The sequence below is a fragment of the Grampus griseus genome (assembly GCF_964374135.1).
Source record: "Grampus griseus genome assembly, chromosome: 18".
Lineage (NCBI taxonomy): Eukaryota > Metazoa > Chordata > Mammalia > Artiodactyla > Delphinidae > Grampus > Grampus griseus.
In genome coordinates this window covers 56,575,732-56,593,633 of record NC_139012.1, presented here as the reverse complement: position 1 = coordinate 56,593,633, position 17,902 = coordinate 56,575,732, and the positions used below count along the sequence as shown (strand labels likewise).

At 41.9% G+C, this 17,902-nt stretch overlaps 1 protein-coding gene across 2 annotated transcripts in view; it reads left to right on the top strand.

Annotated features, from left to right (window-relative positions):
- Window positions 1–17,902, top strand: part of EPSTI1 (epithelial stromal interaction 1) — a 98,564-nt gene that overhangs the window by 28,907 nt on the left and 51,755 nt on the right. For both annotated transcript variants that reach the window (XM_082675428.1, XM_082675427.1), the window contains exons 5-6: window positions 2,868–2,951; window positions 13,093–13,166. In XM_082675428.1, the coding sequence (XP_082531554.1) occupies window positions 2,868–2,951; window positions 13,093–13,166 (158 nt within the window). The remainder of the gene's footprint in view (window positions 1–2,867; window positions 2,952–13,092; window positions 13,167–17,902) is intronic.

The following is a 17,902-nucleotide window of genomic DNA, read 5'->3' as shown; positions in this document are numbered from 1 at the left end:
GCTGCGTATAGTAATTCTGGTTGTAGGTTTTTCCCCTTCATCACTTTAAATATGTCCTGCCAGTCCCTTCTGGCTTGCAGAGTTTCTGCTGAAAGATCAGCTGTTAACCTTATGGGGATTCCCTTGTATGTTATTTTTCCCTTGCTGCTTTTAATATTTTTTCTTTGTATTTAATTTTTGATAGTTTAATTAATATGTGTCTTGGTGTGTTTCTCCTTGGATTTATCCTGTATGGGACTCTCTGTGCTTCCTGGACTTGATTAACTATTTCCTTTCCCATATTAGGGAAGTTTTCAACTATAATCTCTTCAAATATTTTCTCAGTCCCTTTCTTTCTTTTTGTCTTCTTCTTCTGGGACCCCTATAATTTGAATGTTGGTGCATTTAATGTCTCAGAGACCATCTCAGAGACCGTCCTCAATTGTTTTCATTTTTTTTCTTTATTCTGCTCTGCAGTAGTTATTTCTACTATTTTATCTTCCAGGTCACTTATATGTTTTTCTGCCTCAGTTATTCTGCTATTGATCCCTTCTAGAGAATTTTAATTTCATTTACTGTGTTGTTCATCACTGTTTGTTTTCTCTTTAGTTCTTCTAGGTCCTTGTTAAACGTTTCTTGTATTTTCTCCGTTCTATTTCCAAGATTTTGCATCATCTTTACTATCATTATTCTGAATTCTTTTTCAGGTAGACTGCCTATTTCCTCTTCATTTGTTAGGTCTGCTGGGTTTTTACCTTGCTCCTTAGTTTGTTGTGTGTTTCTCTTTTTTCTGCTTTTGCTTAACTTACTGTGTTTGGGGTCTCCTTTTCGTAGGCTGCAGGTTCGTAGTTCCTGTTGTTTTTGGTGACTGTCCCCAGTGGCTACGGTTGGTTCAGTGGGTTGTGTCGGCTTCCTGGTAGAGGGGACTGGTGCCTGTGTTCTGGTGTATGAGGCTGGATCTTGTCTTTCTGGTGGGCAGGACCACGTCTGGTGGTGTGTTTTGGGGTGTCTGTAACCTCATCATGATTTTAGGCAGCCTCTCTGCTAATGGGTGGGGTTGTGTTCCTGTCTTGCTAGTTGTTTGGCATAGGGTGTCCAGCACTGTAGCTTGCTGGTCATTGAGTGAAGCTGGGTCTTGGTGTTGAGATGGAGACCTCTGGGAGATTTTCACCATTTGATATTATGTGGAGCTGGGAGGTCTCTTGTGGACCAATGTCCTGAAGTTGGCTCTCTCACCTCAGAGGCACAGCCCTGACACCTGGCTGGAGCACCAAGAGCCTGTCATCCACACGGCTCAGAATAAAAGGGAGAAAAAGAAAGAAAGAGAGAAAGAAAGATAGAAAGAAAGAAGAAGATAAAATAAAATAAAAAGTTATTAAAATAAAGAAATAATTAAAAATATATTTTTAATGTAATAAAAAGAAAGAAGGAAGAGAGCAACCTAACCAAAACACAAATCCACCAATAATAAGAAGTGCTAAAAACTACACTATATATATAAAAAAAAAAAAAGATGGAGAGACCGAACCCTAGGACAAATGGTAAAAGCAAAGCTGTACAGACAAAATCACACACAGAAGCATACACATACATGCTCACAAAAAGAGGAAAAGGGGAAAAAAAAAAGTATATCGTTGCTCCCAAAGTCCACCTCCTGAATTTGGGATGATTCGTTGTCTATTCATGTATTCCACAGATGCAGGGTACATCAAGTTGATTGTGGAGCTTTAATCCGCTGCTTCTGAGGCTGCTGGGAGAGATTTCCCTTTCTCTTCTTTGTTCTCCCAGGGGCTCAGCTTTGGATTTGGCCCCGCCTCTGTGTGTAGGTCGCCTGAGGGCGTCTGTTCTTCGCTCAGATAGGACGGGGTTAAAGGAGCAGCTGATTCGGGGGCTCTGGCTCACTCAGGCTGCAGGGGAGGGAGGGGCATGGAGTACGGGGCGAGCCTGCGGCGGCAGAGGCCCGCCTTCTCCAGGGGAAGTTGTCCCTGGATCCTGGGACCCTGGCAGTGGCGAGCTGCACAGGCTCCCCGGAAGGGGGTTGTGGATAGTGACCTCTGCTCGCACACAGGCTTCTTGGCCGCGGCAGCAGCGGCCTTAGCGTCTCATGTCTGTCTCTGGGGTCCACGCTTTTAGCCGCGGCTCGCGCCCATCTCTGGAGCTCCTTTAAGCAGCGCTCTTAATCCCCTCTCCTCACGCACCAGGAAACAAAGAGGGAAGAAAAAGTCTCTTGCCTCTACGGCAGCTCCAGACATCTTCCCGGACTCCCTCCCGTCTAGCCGTGGAGCACTAGCCCCTTCATGCTGTGTTCAAGCAGCCAACCGCAGTCCCTCCCTGCAATCTGACCGAAGCCCGAGCCTCAGCTCCCAGCCCCGCCCGCCCCGGCGGGTGAGCAGACAAGCCTCTCGGGCTGGTGAGTGCCAGTCGGCACCTATCCTCTGTGTGGGAATCTCTCCGCTTTGCCCTCTGCACCCCTGTTGCTGCGCTCTCCTCCGTGGCTCCGAAGCTTCCCCCCTCCGCCACCCGCAGTTTCCACCCGCGAAGGGGCTTCTAGTGTGTAGAAACCTTTCCTCCTTCACAGCTCCCTCCCGCTGGTGCAGGTCCCATTCCTATTCATGTCTCTCTTTTTTCTTTTGCCCTACCCAGGTACGTGGGGAGTTTCTTGCCTTTTGGGAGGTCTGAGGTCTTCTGCCAGCATTCAGTAGGTGTTCTGTAGGAGTTGTTCCACATGTAGATCTATTTCTGATGTATTTGTGGGGAGGAAGGTGATCTCCACGTCTTACTCTTCTGCCATCTTGAAGCTCTTCCCTTCATCATAATTTTGTGTTCCATTGGTTCAGACTGAAAAATAGTAACTGCTTTTTGTCTTCTGTAATCTCAATACAATTTAGCTTAAAAGAGAAGAATATATAAGAATCAAGAGGGAAGCTGAAGAAGCCGAAATCCAAAAAATGAAGGCAGTTCAGAGACAAAAGGTAAGACATTGGAGAGAATGGTGAGTCAGCATTTACTGAGGGCTTCTGATGTGCCAGGTTGTCTCCTAGACACTGTTCATATACGAAGTGTTTAATCCTCACAAGAGCCTATGAAGTGTATAATATTCTTATTACCCAAGTTTGCAAATGAAACTGACAGCGGTTTAGATAACTTGCCCAAGGACTCGTAGCCAGTAAATAGAAGTAGGGTTTGAATCCAGTCTGACTGATCTCAGAGCTAGAGTTCTTTGTCATCACACTCTCTCGCCTCCCAGGTAAGTGATCAAAGGAGTAGCTGTGTATTTGGCCGGAAGTCATAGCAGTTAGTAGCAATGGCCACCAGTGGTACACCATCATATTTATATCCAAATATTGAATTTTCCAGGGTGAGTGTTAAATAGGTGAACATACCTCTCTCACTGATAAAGAAAAAGCATGCATTTACATTTCAGCATTAGTGATATCTATTTCAAACCTCAAACTAATGTTTTTAGTTTTGATACTCTTTCTGGGGCTTGGGGGGAAAAAATCTCTTAAAAATGCTCATCTGCTAGAGAAGGAAGAATGTACTGTTCTTCTATCCCCATTACCCCCCCTCCTGCTCCCATCCCCCACAAAGTCCTAAGCTGTAGTAGGTTTTCAGTGTTGGAGGTCTGGGGGCAAGAGGTTGACTCATGATACCTTTGACCAAGTATGACATCTGCTGCAGGTTTAAGTCATGAAAACACAATTCTTTTTCTTGCTGTCTGTATCTCTCTTCATCCTTCTCTTTCTTTTTTTCCTCTTAAAGATTGAGTGTTGGTCAAAATTTAAACCTGGTTACCAAGCAATAGGTATTTTTACTAGAGTTAATGAAGCCCAAAGCTGATGGCTTGTGGAATGTGCAAGAGTGTTAGTCTTTTCTTTCCCCGAGGAGCTCTCTACCTGGCTGGGGAGCAAACTAAGTCTTTCTTGCAAGGTGTCCTGTTGTGCTGTGTGACCTTGGACAGGCCCCTACCCCTCTCTGAACTATTCCTGTAAAATGAGTCTGTAAGCCCCACCTCCTTGTCTCTAGGCTGGGAACATGTGTAGATGTAGCGATGCTACATCTGTAGAGATGCTACATCTGTAAAGATGTAGGCTCTGGGGTAGAGATAAGACTGGACTTATACATGAGGAATTGAAATGCTGGAGGTATTAAAAAAAAAAGAGTATAGGCACTTTGTTTACTAAATTTGACTCAGCAGTTCACTTCCAAGTCATCAGCTATTATACCTTCATTGAAAAAATTCTCATAATAACTTTTCAAAGCCTGTCTTTCTCTCTCTTTCTACCTTTCTATTCCTCACTCTTTTCCATTCAACCCCACCCCTGCCCCATTTTTTCCTGCAAAGGAAGGTTCACACTTCAGTCTCGTGATTGTAGAGAAGGTATTCTCTTTATATGGCATAATCATTCTGTATTTCAGGTGCAACTAAGAAAGTCATCAAATTTAATTAAGGGGCTTGCAGATCCTAAAGAATTGTGTTGTAGACTCTTATCCTAAAAGTGATTTATTAGTTGTCATTTAATACCCATAATTAGCTGGCTTGTGGGTCATTTATAGCTCATTTTTTCTTTGGTCAAATTATGTGTACTATTCAGAAATGTTAGTGGCTGAAACAGTTTTCTTTAACATTGAGTAAAAGCAGCATTCCCTCCCTTTCCAAGTTATACTGTAACACCAGATGTACAGCAATCATTAACTACAGAAATCTTAACTGGGTTGGCTTTTCTAACCTGACAAGTGTAATGATTATTGGTATAAATTTGTCCAAAAGTGAGAGGTAGGGAGAGGGAGTTGCTACGTATAGATCCATCCCATTCACAATGTGGTCCTCGAACCAGCAGCCTTGATATCACTTATTAGACATATAGAATCTCACATCCCACCCCAGACCTTCTGAAACAGAACCTGCATTTTAACAAGCTCCCCAGGTGATTCTTGTACACATACCGGCTTGAGGAGCCTTAATCTAAATTGCCTTACAAGAGAAGCAGCAGCCCACTCTGGTCCTTCCACAGCTTCATTTCTCTGGCTCATTGGCCCGGCCTGCCACCCTGACCTAGCTCTCCCTGTTGTATATACGTCTGTTGCCTTTCGTACTAGATGTGAGCCCATTTAATAGCTTGTGTCAGATAAAAGAAAAACGGACGTTAGCCACCTAGAAGCAGCGCACTTCACATCGCCAGTGTGAAAATGGCCCAGGGAAGCGACAATGGCTGTGCTCATGGAGCATTTATTCCTTAAAACGCACAGCAAACACACACATGGACACCAGCTTACAAAACACCACTGTCCCCCTCAGGCAAATATCTGCTGTCCAGGAGCTATAAGCCAAGTCGAATCCAAGAGCCTGTTGCCACCCGAGAACCTCTAACTTGGCCTCTTGATCGTAATCCCCCTTGACCTTCAGTTTGTCCTCTCCCAGGAGGGGTCACCAGGGAACACTGGGTCTCTTTCTGATTGGTCACCACCTGTGTGTGGGTGAGGGGAGAGTAAACTGTACTCCCTGCCAGCACATATGGGTCCTTAATACGCACAGAGGTGTGAAAGGCAGCCAGCTCTTTAGCCTCTGACCGTGTCAATGGGATCCAGGAAGAGTTAACCCTGTGGGTTAAGGGGAACTTTGGAGAGGGCACCGGGATGCTTCAGTTAAACTTGTATTCCCTACATTAGAGTATGTTGATGTTACGTATTCTTCCAGTGGTGTACTGGGGCCTCCTTGTCCTGGCTCATGAGAGTGGATTGTTCTGTTTTGTGGGCTAGCCGACTTCATGTTGGTAGACTGAAACTGAGCATGAGGAGTATTTTCACCACAGAAATCGGTAAATGCTGCAAATCAACCTCCCCTCCTCCTCCCTGCTAGAGCTGGTTGGTAAGCTTATCAGCATGCCACTGCTTTGCCCCGAAAGGAAAGAGGTCCTCCTTTCACTGCCTCTGCCCCCGGCCCTGCCGCATTCCCAAACCAAGCTTCAGAGGGCTTGGCAGCGAGGGCAAGGATTTTATGAATTATCCGGCACATTATGTGTCTGATACTTACCGATTTAAAAATAGATTACGACCCATGTGGTAGGCAGAAAAATGCCCCCTCTCCTCCTCTTCCACATTCTAATCCCTGGAACCTAGGGAGATGTTCTGTCACATGGCAAAGGGGAGCTAAGTTTGCTAATCAACTTACTTTCAAGTAGAGAGAGTGTATCCTGCATTATTCAGGTGGGTCTAGTGTTATCATAAGGGTCCTTAACTTGGAAGAGGGAGAGAGACGATTGAGAGCATGAAGAGATAGAGAAGTAGAAAGACAGTCTGCCATTGTTGGCTTGAAGCAGAGAAAAGCCATTGGATAAAAGAGACTAAACCTATGGGTAGGAGCTACAAAACCATAACTATGGTACCCCTAACTTCTACACTGAACAAATAGATGACTGACATCTTAGGATAGCAGAGCATGCAAACAGAAGATGTGATTCTGGAAATAGAGTCCTTATTGTAGGGGTAGAAAGAAGTAAAGACCCTGCTGTAGTCTTTGGAGGGGACTTATATTGCTAGCTACCTAAAAGCCTTGTGGACATAACAGCTGCTACTGGTACTGGAGTCTGCCAATTTCCCTCAACATCAATATATTATTTTAGCCCCGTTAGACCCGTTTTGGACTTCTGACCACCAGAACTGTAAGATTATTAACAAATTTATGTTGTTTTAAGCTATTAAGTTCATGGTTGTTATAGCAGCAATAGAAAACTAATACAACTCATGTGGTTTTATAGTGTGTTAATTTCTCTTCCTGGAGATCTGTATGGCAGAGTAATAATTTGATTTTTTTCCAGACTTTCATAATGCCCACAAACTTAAAAAATAAAAATCTCCAATTCCATGTCAAAGACCCTCCCTACCTCCTGGATTCATCTTATTCTGCCTTTGATCCTCATATGTTTGAAATCATATTATATAGGGCTATATAGTTTACAAATTCTTTTATTTGATTCTCCCAACCTCTTAGGGCATTATAACCTCAGAAAGGGCAAGAAATCAGCTAGGGATCTGAGTGGCAAACGAAGCCTTTCCTTGTTCTTTCCAGTAAACTATAAAGTCATAAAGCTGATGAAGTTATTTGGAGCCCTGGAGGTCACGGTGTATTACGTAGGCACTGAGAAGCATCATTAGTTCGTTTTAATGTTATAAAATGAAGTAGGAACTACTTTGTACCTACTTCATTTCCTATTAGCATAGAAAACAAGGTATGCATATTAGATGCAGAGATGCATCCATATACATGTTTTTTTAGAAAAATCAATTAATTAATTTTTGGCTGCGTTGGGTCTTTGTTGCTGTGCGCAGGCTTTCTCTAGTTGCAGCGAGCGGGGCTACTCTTCATTGTGGTTTGCGGGCTTCTCATTGTGGTGACTTCTCTTGTTGTGGAGCACGGCTCTAGGCGCATGGGCTTCAGTAGCTGTGGCTCATGGGCTTAGTAGTTGTGGCTCTATAGTGCGGGCTCAGTAGTTGTGGTGCACGGGCTTAGTTGCTCCGTGGCATGTGGGATCTTCCCGGACCAGGGCTCGAACCCATGTCCCCTGCATTGGCAGGCAGATTCTTAACCACTGCACCACCAGGAAAGCCCCATATACATGTTTTTAAGAAATCACACTTGTTGCTTATTTCTAGGAAACAAGTACTAGCGAGGGCTAATGGTTTAGGAATGTTTTAGGAATAAAATTCAACATCAAGGAAATTATTTCAATATTGTTTTTATAAACTGGGAAAAGTTTCCATTTCTGAAAACTTTCAAGGAACAAAACAAAACTTTCAAGTATTTCCCAGAAATATGGTTCCTACATCATGTATTTCTTTGTGGATGAACTGGTGTGGGCATTAAGCCTCTGGTTGTTGGAATGCAGTAGGGTCCCATTAATTAATATCATAATTTTGGGATGTTAATGGTATCTCTGAAATGCAAATGTAGTACTAAAAGGGTAAGCTAGGGCTTCCCTGGTGGCGCAGTGGTTGAGAGTCCGCCTGCCGATGCAGGGGACACGGGTTTGCGCCCCGGTCCGGGAAGATCCCACATGCCGCGGAGCGGCTGGGCCCGTGAGCTATGGCCGCTGAGCCTGCGCGTCTGGAGCCTGTGCTCCGCAATGGGAGAGGCCACAACAGTGAGAGGCCCGCGTACCGCAAAAAAAAAAAAAAAAAAAAAGGTAAGCTGTAAGCTTCTTTATGTTTCACTTTCCTTAGCCGTAAAATGGGTATAATAATATAATATAAAGGATACAATAGGTGCAAATCTTTTGGTACAATGGGTAGCGCTCAGTAAGCAGTGAAGAAGGGTGCCCTGACCTAATTGTACATGTGAAGAAGTGCCCTAATTCATTTGACTCTACTGTTATATCAACCTCTTGTGTGGAAGGCAGAGAGGATTTTTATTTTACACACGAATTGGATTGGTTTAATTTATTTCTAAATAAAATAAACCCACATGAACTGGGTTGCTGGAGAAAAAACACACTGGCTCTTCCTGTCACACGACATTGCTGGGCTTCCCTCCTGGCTGGGTCTTTAACAATTCCTAGTGCACAGCACTTTCCTTTGCAGTCTAGGCTCATCTCTAATTACCGACATCTTCCTCCTTTCACATTCTTCTTATTGTCACCTTTCGTTTTCAGCACATGACCTCATTTCCCACCTTCTAGTGAATAAAGACCACAAGGCTGGAAGTACCTATATTTTTCTGTTTCCTTACTCTTCCTTTGCTGTTTCTGCCCCCGTCTCATCTCAGCAGGAATAAGAAAGTGCTCTCCCTTCTTGCTATGATGGATTCTCCCACCTGTGCTTCCCATCCCATCTTTCCTCCATCTCCCCGGGAACATTGCTGCTCCATCCGTTAACCCTCCTTTTCTCCTGTAGCTTTCTTTTTTTTGCGGTACGTGGGCCTCTCACTGTTGTGGTCTCTCCCGCTGCGGAGCACAGGCTCCGGACGCGCAGGCTCAGCGGCCATGGCTCACGGGCCATGTGGGATCTTCCTGGACCGGGGCACGAACCCGTGTCCCCTGCATCGGCAGGCGGACTCTCAACCACTGCGCCACCAGGGAAGCCCTCTCCTGTAGCTTTCTTGTTGTTTCTGTTTTTCTCTCTTGGGGTATAATCATACTGAAATCTCACATCTTAAAAACAAAGTGCCTCTGTTCTGGTTTGCTTTCAACTCCTCCCTCCCAAGCATCACAGCTCAGCTTCTTGAAAGCCTTTTCTACCCCATTGGGTTCCTACATGCCAGTATGTAGACTGACACCTTATCAATCACCTGAACCAAAAAAAAAAAAAAAAAAAAATCTCTGTTTTAAACAAAGTTCCCCAGGTGATGCTGAGCTCAGCTAGCTTAGAAACTTACCTTCTTTGCGTCCTCGCCTTCACGTGTTTCTTGGTGGGCTGAGTTTGACTTCTGTCTCTAGTAATTCATTGGTATTTATCTAGCCAAGAATCACTAATGAGCTCTTAGTTGAAAAACCCAGTGGAGACTCTTCAGTTCCTAAGTTATCTAAACTGTTTGCAATATTGTAACTATTTAAATAGTATTTTGTCCTTCAAATTCTACCCCTCTGGATTTCGTCCGGATCCTTTTCCTCTGCTTGTTTTTCTGCTATTGATGTTCTATCCAGGTCCCATCCATTCATCTTCTCTCATTTCCCTGTGCCTGTGCCACCATATTCTTAGGTGAAAGCCCCCGCATTTCCACGTCTGTGGATTTCGCTTGTGCTGATGATTTCTGAAATCCACATCTCCAGACCATATTCTTGAATCCCAGAACCATATATTTTACTTGATAATGCTTGATTATGCTTGATAATCCTTTCTAGATGTGCCACAGTGTATCTCAAATCCAGTAGGTTCAAAACTGACCTCATATTCATTCTGATGCTCTTAAATGATAGTCACCAGTAATCTTCCCCCCTTTTTTGACTCATTCTATATTAATATAGCCTACCTCCTACTATTTCTTTTTACTCTCTTATTTCTGTCCCCCACGTTTTTCTAGAATTCGTCCTTTCTTTTCTATCCCTGTTGTCTTAATTTGGGACTCATAATTTATGGCCTGGATTACTGTGAGAAGCACACCATTGGTTTTTATATTTGTGGTCCTTTCTGCAGCTTCTCCTTCGTGTTGCTTTCAGGGTGAGCAGCTTACTATCCTGCTTAAAATAACAGAATGGCTCATCATTGCCTTTAATGAAGTCCAAACTCCTTTACTTGGCATATGAATTTCTTTCTAATTGCCTCTTCCTACTTTCTCAACCTTGTCCTCCACGCATCTCCCTACATACCCCTTTGAATTTATCCACAAGCTTCTTGGGGTTTCCTGAACTGGCATATTCTCTTGTGCCTTTCTATATTGAAAATATTGTATGTTATAGGAATGCCCTTTTCCTATTCAGGGCCACTACTATCCCATCATTGCCTTTGTGCAAATTAGAAACAGATTCTTCATCCAGGCAGTCAGTTCTGTGGGTGCTCAGATTGGTGACAGATGGTACTTTTGTGAGAAATAGAAGAAGACACCTCTGCTGTGCTGAAACACCCCATGCTGGGATGCAAGCCTTGGTAAGCTGAATGCTGCCTCTATTTCAGCCTTTTTAACCTCTCTGCTAGGCCTCTGGGCAGTAAGAAACCATACAGTGGAGTGCAGTAGCCTTGCTCCCATCACCTCCTTTTCCTCCTGGAAAGTTCTTGCTTAAGATCGGTCTCTATCTAGAATTTCTACCTCTCATTAGACCCATGGTTCTTATCCTTTTATTTGGCCATCAGCCCCTAGGGAAATCTGAAGAAAGCTATGGACTCACGCTCCATAAAAATGAGCATACTCCTATCAGACAGTTTATTCATGAACCCGAGGTTAGAAGCCATATTCCAAATGTTATTCAAATTTTGGCTAACCTTAACCCTAACCCTAACCCAGGATGGGGTCTCCCCACACAGAAGGCACTGAATGAATGTCTGTGGAACTGTTGAAAGCATTTCCCCATTGCCCACTTCTGTGCTTTTTCTTTGTATTCATATTACATACTTGCAAACCTCTATTCCCTAATATATTTTACACACTGCCATCATGGCTTTCTTGTCTGTGTTCCCAGCTAGCTTCTGAAATTTTCCAGAGTAGGCACTGCTCTGCTTTTATTCCCAGCATCTAACAGAACATAGTACTGAGCATATAATAGGCATTTGATAAAGGTTTGTCGAATACGTGAGATTCAGTGATATTAAATGATTTGTTTAGGGTCACTCAGTGATGGTGGACCTAGAATTCATTCCATATTTTTTTTTCTGGACCTCATGTTCTTAGATCTTTTATATTATGTATTTGTATAAGTATGGTTGGGTGATTCCTTAACTCACTGTTAAATGGAAAGAAATAAGTAGTCTGACTAAATCTAAGTATTTGGATTAGTGTATTAAAACAGCTACCACAGTGGTAGGTATGGAATACTTAAATACTCCAGTATTTTGCAGAATACTTCTCCATCAACTCTTGAGGGATAAACAGACCTTTGTTGGATAGAATTTAGCTACTGAGTAACTTTTTGTAAGTTGAGTCCAATGATAATCTATTAGTGAAGAGATGAAAATCCATGTTCCAATTTCTGACCTTGCTAAAGGAACCCAGCCCTGGTCTCTAAATGCTTGTGTGATTTTCTCACTGTTCTCTAAGTAGCATTCCTAATCCTGGTTTAATCAATACCTACTGCTTGCTTGCCTGCTGTCTTTTACCTCCCGGCCCCCTTTTCTTCCCCCAGAGATGTGGGGAACTCATCACAATTGACTACTTTTGCTTTCATGAGTCAGGATTTTTTTCTAGATTGAGATCATGTTTGTTCAGTTGTACAACTTTCTGTTAGTTTGCTTCTTACAACTGTGATTCATTAATAATCCAATTGCCTTGTATTATAATTGAATTACAATTGAATTGTATTACAGTTCTCTTTGGATTGTAGTAAATATCCTTTATGTTTTTTCTGAAACTGAAATCATCCATTTTACCTTTCAAAATGGGATGAGTAAATAGTTCTGTGTGAATGAAGACTTTCATGGAAATGAACAATATGAACAGTTTTTTCCTCTCTTTGGAAGATGGAGCTAAACTTACGTTCGAGTTTGGAAGTGACGATTTCTATTATTTCCCTTTTCACAGGTCTTCCTAAGGGACAAGTCCATTTTTTTTTTTTAAAAGCAAATAATCCAGCTGCTTGACTTCTCCCTTGGATTCAATGAAAACTTCAAGTCTCTCCTGTGTTGTAGAACTTGTTTCAACTCCCCATTAAATTTGTTGTCTAGGAAGTCTACTTGTTTTTCATAGGCAAATTAAAAAAAATGCAAGTTGTATCATAGTAAAAAAAACACAAGTGTTTCTGGGTTATTAAGTTGGATTAAAATATGCCAGAGCCATGGTGACAGTAATATCAAATGTGAAGTCCTTTAGACTCTCCAAACAACTAATTTAAAAAATGAGAGGATTCTTCTATTCAAGTAGATGGCGTTTTTTGGACATTTGCTGTTCAGTCTCTCAACAGCTTTAAGTATCTCATTCTAAGTCAGAAGGGAATTGAATTGGCTTATTGAAAATCTTTTCCTGAATGCTTTATTGTAATGTGGAGATATATATGTAGTATCAACTATTTAACCATTTATATAAATATATATACACATATTTTGTATCATCTATTTAATCATTTATTATAATTTTATTTCATTATTTATAATTTTATTTAAAATTATTATTATAATTTTAATTTAACATGATTGGTGTGGAAATTTCATGTTTTCCTTAGAACATTTTGAAAACACTGCTTAAGATATAAATGTTGCTATCATCTGAGCTAAGGTAAAAATGTGAAATACTGATTCTGTGATTATACCAATCAAGTTGGGAGAGGGGAGCCATGGAAAGAACTTGGAGCCCCTGGCTTTCAGGGTAGGGCACATGGGTTGTGAGACGGTTATCACCTTGGAAGCCCTGATAGGTACCACTTTGGACTACTGAGGCCACTTGAGCCTAAAGATTTTGGACCTTGGGTAACTTTAACATCATGATTCTGCTTAAAGCTTTCCTAATAGATTACATTTTGATACTTGAAATTTCAGAGCAGTAAACTAGAGGAGAAAGAGAGACTTCAAGAAAACCTCAGAAGAGAAGCTTTTAGAGAACATCAGCAATGGTAAGTTTATATTTTCAGAACTTTGTACCTTTTATAGACATATTATTCATTGTGCTTTTAAATTCTAGGTGATAGTAACTATTCAAAACATCTGGTGTTGGACTGTTGACTATTAATTATGTAATTGAACTCTAGAAGTGAGGTTCTAAGTTTGGAGATATCTATACTCATTAAAGTATTCTTTCATAGTCAACAGATTAGAAAGAATACTGCCAAATTTGAGAAATTCCCCATTCTAAATAACTTGGAGGGCTTGCTTTTTGGTGATCCAGGTTACTTTTGATTATGAAGGCTTCCAAAACACCAATATAAGGAAGATGTTGTTTGAAAGAAGTACGCAAGCAGAATCTAAACTAACTAGGGATTTACCTAATGGACTGAGGACTTATATTATTGTAAACAAGAATTGAGAAATAATTTCACAATTATCAGCAAAGCTCCCAATTGGTGGTCATACATCAAAGTACTTTTTCCAGTATGACTTGTGAATTACAGCAGCTAACATGTATAGGGCAACTACTATGTGCTTTATAATGTAGATAATCTACTCTCTTACACAAGCTTTAAAGATAAGTTTGCGTTCAGCTCTAAGTAGCTAGGTTACTTGCACACTGCTTAAAAGAATAGACAAAGCCAAAGAACCATATTTCTTTCCCTAGGTTAATTCCAAATGTGGTAGAATTAAAACCAAGCAGATTTGGGTTCAAAATCCTAGCTCCATTCTCCAGCTGTGACGTTGGACAAACTACTAAACCTCTTTAAAGCTTAGTTTTTCTAAAAAAAATTAGGGTTGGTAATATCTCTCCCATCGGCCATTTGTAAGGATTAAATAAAGTATCTTATATAGGGCTTCCCTGGTGGTGCAGTGGTTAAGAATCCACCTGCCAATGCAGGGTACATGGGTTTGAGCCCTGGTCCGGGAAGATACCACATGCCGTGGAGCAACTAAGCCTGTGCGCCACAACTACTGAGTCTGTGCTCTAGAGCCCGCGAGCCACGATTACTGAGCCCGCATGCCGCAACTACTGAAGCCTGCGGCCCTAGAGCCCGTGCTCTGCAACAAGAGAAGCCACCACCATGAGAAGCCCATGTACCGCAACGAAGACCCAACGCAGCCAAAAATAAATATAAATAAAATAAATAAATTTAATTTAAAAATCTTATAAAGGGCTTCCCTGGTGGTGCAGTGGTTGGGAGTCCGCCTGCCGATGCAGGGGACACGGGTTTGTGCCCCGGTCCCGGAGGGTCCCGCATGCCGCGGAGCGGCTGGGCCCGTGACCCATGGCTGCTGGGCCTGCGCATCCGGAGCCTGTGCTCCGCAACGGGAGAGGCCACAGCGGTGAGAGGCCTGTGTACCACAAAAAAAAAAAAAAAAAAAAAAAAAAAAAAAATCTTATAAAAAATTTATTTAAAAAAATGGTATATAAGTGACTGAATTTCATGGGGACTTGATATGTAACTTCTTACAGAGGTTCTTGTTGAATGGGATTGGACAGCTTATTTTCTAGAGACTGTTTAGAGATTTCTGGTTCCACCAGAACTAGTCATTGGTCTCCCACTTTCTGATGGACTGTACTGACTGCCTCCTCTTATCTATTCCCGTCGTTACACCTCATTTGTAGAATTTAAGATCATTTTAATGTTGGGGTGAGCATATGTGACACCCTAAAGTGTGTCCCTCCTCCAAGTACAGCATCCTCTGGTTTTCTCATTCTGCTGAGATTCTCCTGCCTCTACTGTCAGCAACAGCTCCTTGCTTTAAGACTCAGAGGTTGGAATGTAAAAGAAGTTTCTCAGCACTTCACTTTGCCCATTAGCAAGTTGGGTACCTGGCCTCCGCTACCCAGACCAGGAAAAGAGTGGGAGATAGAATGGGGTTGGGTAGAAATGCTAATGAATGATGTTATCTTTCCCCACTTTTGTTCTAAGGCAGACATGGGGGTAAGGAAGCTGGTGTGAAGCTAAACACCAGGAGAAGTTGGCTGTCTTAGAGAGAGATACAGGGCGGCAGGCAATAGATTAAGGGTTAAGGTATTATTGCCCCACCCTTCTTTGGTAGAGAATGGATGAGAGTTGATTTCTCGGCCAATCAGAGGAGTTGAATGCCCCCAGATGCCATGGGGGCATTTGTAGTCTGGAGACACAATAAGAACAAATGTATTTATCTTGTGGCATCCTTGTTTACACTGGAAAAGGGAAGACCTGCTTACCAATGAGGGGTCTCAGGTACAGGACTGGGAAGTGGAACAAGTCCATCCTCTGGGGAGTTTTAAACATGATAAAGTGAAGGATGAGAGATTCTTGGAGTTTTAAAGGATGTGAGAGATTGTGTCATCAAACCTTTTTTTCTAGTCCTCCAGCTTTTTGAGTTTGTGTTTTACTGAATACTAGAGATCATCCTTTTTCTGTAAAGAAAGAAGAGTTCTACCCTCAGGCACCTCACACACTATCAGTGGAGCTGAATTCAATTACACGCACAGTTCACTCTTGATCTTTCTTCTGCTTATCATAAAAGTCCCAGTTAACCAAGAAAAAGAGAAGTTGGCTAAAAATGAGAAGTATCTCAAATTGATTGTTAAAGCCTATTGAGAAACACAAGAAGAAGTATATGTGTGTGTTTTTTAAATGTATTTTGTTTTGAAGTACTTTTGATATTAAAAGACCAATAGCTAATGAAATAAATGACCATTATATAGCTAGAAATATGAAAGAAACTTCTTGTATAAGATGGATCCTTATAACAAGCCTTTATCATATTTTCTTAGAATCAATTTATGGTGGAAGAATTGTATAGGAGAGCTATTAGAAATTTTTTTAACATCTTTATTGGAGTATAATTGCTTTACAATGGTGTTAGTTTCTGCTGTTTAACACTTAATTTTTATTTATTTATTTATTTTTGGCTGCGTTGGGTCTCTGTTGCTGCGTGCAGGCTTTCCCTAGTTGCAGTGAGCAGGAGCTATACTCTTCATTGCGGTGTGCGGGCTTCTCATTGTGGTGGCTTCTCTTGTTGTGGAGCATGGGTTCTAGGCTCGCGGGCTCAGTAGTTGTGGCTCGCGGGCTCTAGAGTGCAGGCTCAGTAGTTGTGGCTCATGGGCTTAGTTGCTCCGCAGCATGTGGGATCTTCCTGGACCAGGGCTCAAACCCGTGTCCCCTGCATTAGCAGGCAGATTCTTAACCACTGTGCCACCAGGGCGGTCCGAGAGCTCTTAGAATTTTAACAGCACAAAGTTTTCACTAGACCAACCTGGCTGTTCCCTATTCCATCCCCTTCACCAAAAAATTAGATTCTCCTGAAGCTGTCAAACTAAGGATCACAGAATGGAAACACAAATGAGGAATTCTTTCAATGCTGTGATATGTGTGTTTCAAATAGCAGACTAGGAGTGGTGTTCTTTGTTTTGTTTTGTTTTCTGTAGAGAAGGGCAACCATGGACTTGAGCAGACTGTAAATCCAAGTTGCTGGAGAAAAAGCTCATGATATCATCCTGGGGCACCACCATGAGAATCTTAATGTATTCTTTCTTACCACCTTGTTCCTGACTTCATTCATTTGCTTCTGATTATTTTTAGTGTTGTCAATTATTTAGCTAACAGGCAGAAAACTAGGCTTTTATTGACATCCAGAGGGACTCTCCTGAGTGTAATAGTGAAAGCAGTTTATTGAATGCCTGTGGGGTTGCTTTCTAATTGTACGCATTAATCTGCCCAAGCAAGCTGGCTGAAAATACACAAGCAGATTGCATGTGCAGATGGAGCACACGGGATGGTTTTTATGAAAAGACCTCTGGAATGTACTTCTGCAGTACTGTCTTTTCCTTAAAAATCAAATGACTGTGACTATTTCAATTGGCGGCTGAGAACAGACCAGATTAATGGTGCATTAAGTCTGCTACTCTGGCTGGGGACAGACTCGAATTTCACAGTGTAGAGTTAGTTCTAGGATTCTTTTTTTTTTTTTGTGGTACGCGGGCTTCCCACTGCCATGGCCTCTCCCGTTGCGGAGCACAGGCTCCGAGACCATGGCTCACAGGCCCAGCCGCTCTGCGGCACGCGGGATCTTCCCGGACTGGGGCACGAACCCATGTCCCCTGCATTGGCAGGCGGACTCTCAACCACTGCGCCACCAGGGAAGCCCAGTTCTAGGATTCTTGAGCATGAAGGTGAAGGGTAGAAATAGGCTTCTAACCTTGGCATAGTTTTCACCATTATTTTACTCTGTCATTCTTTACTACTTATAAAAATACAAATGTGATTTTTCAGGATGGCTTTTTTAATTAGTCAATATTGCTGGTAGATTTGAGGATTTGAAGTAACAGTTAATAAACCTTCGTGTGTGTGTGTGTGTTTTGTTATAATCAAAGAAGGATGTTGTGATTTAGGTTATTTAAATTTCAGCATTTGAAATTTAAATGGTAATTTATTTTGAGTCATAGTCATCTTTCTCACCATGTGGTTTTTGGATGGATGTCGAGACAGATTTGAATTTTGAGCCCATGAAATGAGTTATGGGGGTTAGGGTAAGATGTGAATCAGATGCATTTTGGGTGCAGGTGTTAGGAAAAACAATGTTCTCTTAAGGATTTGCTGGAGAGGTGAGAATTGGGTATATTTTAAGCATTTACAATTTTAACTCATATCTAATAATCATTTAATCTAATAGATTGTACATTTGTATAGTTTTAAAAATATACAAAGTGCTTGGCTCTTTTAAATGTTATTTCAAAGTAATAAGC